At 40.3% G+C, this 3,502-nt stretch overlaps 1 protein-coding gene across 1 annotated transcript in view; it reads right to left on the reverse strand.

Moving 5' to 3' along the window:
* The window catches only part of LOC112163119 (potassium/sodium hyperpolarization-activated cyclic nucleotide-gated channel 1), an 80,752-nt gene extending 79,279 nt beyond the window's left edge, over positions 1-1,473 (reverse strand). The window contains exon 1 of the mRNA XM_024299290.2: positions 346-1,473. Coding sequence (XP_024155058.2) covers positions 346-1,130 — 785 coding nt within the window. The 5' untranslated portion in view covers positions 1,131-1,473. The remainder of the gene's footprint in view (positions 1-345) is intronic.
* Positions 1,474-3,502: the final 2,029 nt, after the last annotated feature.

Raw genomic sequence — 3,502 nt, forward strand, 5'->3', positions numbered from 1 at the left:
GGCGTTGTCACGTTGCGCGCAGGTACAGCCGACACACAAGCGAAATATATCGCAGTAGCAGGGGCTGTGCTGTGCGTTTTTTGCATAAAAAATCCCCCCATGACATTCACCATCCTCCTTCCAAGGACATTTCCACCTTCACACCTCCAGCCCTACAAGATGTGAGTTTTGCGCGCGTGGCTGTGCTGCAAAACGCCGCATTGGAGCACATTTGAGCAGCCTGGAGCAGAAATACAGAGGCAGATTAGCGTGCGCGCTTTGGGCAGGATCTGCGCGCGCTCTATAGACCATGGAGTGACGGGAGGGGTGTATAAGGAGGGAGCAGGTGTCTATTCCAGCCCTTACCTAAAATCGCTATATGGATGAATGATCCAGTATCCGGCCGTCTGGACCCTTTCTTGTTCTTTCTCCACGGCTTTCTGACTGCCGAACATACGCAAGGAGAACTTATTGACTCCGGGCTGCATCATGGCCCCAAATTGCCTTTGCATAAACCCGTGTTGCCGGGACGCCCCCTCCAGATCGTCAAAACCGACCATGGCCTCTTCCCGCTCCCCCTTGAAGCCCACCGAGTTGCCATGGTCCTTCTGGCTCCCGGTGTTATTTTTCTGTATCGAGTCTTGCCTCTGAAAAACATTATTCCCATCCGCCTTCTCCTCCTTGTTGCTGGAGAGTGAATTAGATTTGTCATCCATGGTCTTCTTAGTTCTCCCGTTTTCTCTGTCCGGCGATGCGCTCCGGCTCCGGCTGCGCGCAAAACTGGGGAGGCGCGAGCTCTCCCGGTTCTTTTGATGTCCTTCAAACTGTTCGGCTCCTCTGCCTTCAACGCGAGTGCTGCAAACTGAGACGGAGTGCACGGGAGCCCGCTGGATCAGGTTTCTTGGGTTACCGCCATCTACCGACGGCCCCGGCGTCTGCCGCGCAAAGCCTCTGCCTCGGCTCCCTTTCGCATGGCACTGCGGTTTAACTGACACATGCTCCTGCACCCTATTTACATAATATGAATGTGGCTCCAGAAACCCTCCTCTATCTCTATCCCCATAAGTCCATAGTGTATTCAAACATCTTTTCTCATTTATTATTATTATTATTATTATTATTATTATTGGGGTCGGTTTCTTGGTTTGCATACAGATGTATTTCCTTTCCAAAAGAAATAAAAAGAAAAACTCAGAAAGAAATACAATGAAAAACAGAAATGCAATTATCTTCTAATAATCATAAACAAATATATATATACCACACACATTGTTAATCAGAACCTCTTCATGCTTGACATTTAAATAACATTTAATCTTCATCATTGGTTTGATCAGGCATCTTGGTTTAAAATAACATTTTATAAAAGTAAAAACAAAAAAAACGTAAACATTTCTGTTGTTTGTCTTGTTTCATATTATTTCTGATTGATTGCTTGATCCAAAGCTATACTTGTCCCCGTTTGTTCAGATCAACGGTACAATCCTAAATTGTATCACAGTTTTCATTTTTTTATTGTCAATTTTTGTTTCCCCAGAAATGAACTTTAACATTTTACATGCCCTCCAGGGCCCAACGAAATGAAAATGTAGCTCCTATGAGTGAACCGGCTTGTAAAACCTTTAACATTAAACACTCTTTGTAAAATAATGGACTAGTTTCAATTGGAAATGGCATTATAAGCTGATGGAAGGCATCGATTGCCACTGTAAGATCATTACTGATGTCTTTCCTACAGCTGATGACCAATTACTCAAGTGTATTCAATTACTGCAACCGGCTGCTGCCTGTGCTCTCTGCTCCAATGAAGGAAGGAAAGGGGTGAGCAGTAGATTTGGTTTCCTTAAAGGGCCGATATCATGCAAAATCAACTTTTTTGAGCTTTTAAGTGTATCGTAATGTTAATTCCTCACAAAAACAACCCCAAAGAATGCTTTATTTTGCTTAATTCACACATCTTAGTATAAACTCTGAGCACCAGCCCCTTCCAATCCACGAAAACAAGCAGGTTCTTGTGTCGTAGACAAGCGAGGCAACCTTTTTCCAGAAAGAATCTGCTGCCATCACGCTAACACTCTTCCACTTTAAATGCATAATATGCACATCAATCTTTGCAAAAGTTTGGATGTCGTTTGTTTTCGTGAGTAAAACGGAGACTTGCTGCTGGGACCGATTCTAGGCTGACGTCATGAAATGGATGGCACAGAGATCGAGTCGTCTTACATTTGGGTAGGAAAATAAATAACTCATATGTCACATAAAAATGTTCCTTTAGTGTGCCAACTGTAATATATTATCATGTATATGATATAGTTTACTCTGAAAGGCTTAAGAATAGCATGATTTAAGCCTTTTAAATGTAGTTTAGCTTAAAAAAATCTATTCTCACTATTTTCTGAATTGCATCTTCCAAATGGCAAAATAATTGCAGGTAAGGAAGATATCAAGATTCAATAATTATTAGTTGTGGATGAAAAACAAAGAAAAAAGTAAAAAAAAAAAATAAAAAAAGTGGTTTGTCCCGGACGAGCCCCCAAGTTGTTACAATTGGCTCTGGACCATAATAAAGCAGAGAGACGAGAAAGCCATTTTTAGCACTCCAAGTATTTTTAAAATCTAAAGAATAATAAACAACCAATATAACATAAAGCATAAAGGTTTGTTATTGCATGAGAGGGAGAACACAAAGGGTGGATCTTTTCTTTCCATCCTCTGCTTTCTAAACACCTGCACCTGTACAGGAGGAGGAGATAAAGGGCAGGCACCAGGAAAACACCCACAATGCCCAGGGCCGTAACTGTCTTGGTTCACTTTTTTGGAAATCAATTTATTTTTAATTAGTTAAAAAATGTAACTGATTGTTAGGGACCCCTGAAAGCATACTAGAGCAGGTTTTTACATCCTCTATTTGTACTTAAAACAAGCTTACCGATCAAAGCTTTCATATTCCCACAGAGAATTTAGAGAGGGGAAAGCTCTAAAATCCGATTTGCTTCTTTTGGTATCCAAAATATCAGTCTTTGCCCACAGGGGGTCAAACAAATCTCTATTTTGATGCTTTCCAGGACAAAACTGTGCAAACTGCTCTTAATGCCATATAAAAGTTACTGAAATTGAAAGATAAAAATTAAGATAATTAGACTTTTTGTCCTTATTTTCATGGATATGGGCACATATAAATATTACCTTTGTGCCTTTAATTGATAACAATCTATATATAAAAAATCATCGTGAAGAAGATTTCATAAATACAGACTAAAAAACAAGAACTTCACTGCTTGGGTGAGACAATTCACCATCACCATGGTGGCCAGTGACCATAAACTGGGTTTATACAGTTAGTATAATCTAAAGTACTTCTGTTATTCTACTGATTTGTCTTCTGTGTTTGAGCTATTGTCTTAAAATTCTCTGAGGCTGTCTCAAACAGTTTGGTGTGTTCCTGCATGCTATTTCTTTTATATTTCTTCTTTTTTTGCAAATAACCTGATAAAGTCTTCATCAATTACTACCATCAACTCAT

Source organism: Oryzias melastigma, linkage group LG12 (genome assembly GCF_002922805.2).
Source record: "Oryzias melastigma strain HK-1 linkage group LG12, ASM292280v2, whole genome shotgun sequence".
In the NCBI taxonomy this organism is placed as follows: Eukaryota; Metazoa; Chordata; class Actinopteri; order Beloniformes; family Adrianichthyidae; genus Oryzias; species Oryzias melastigma.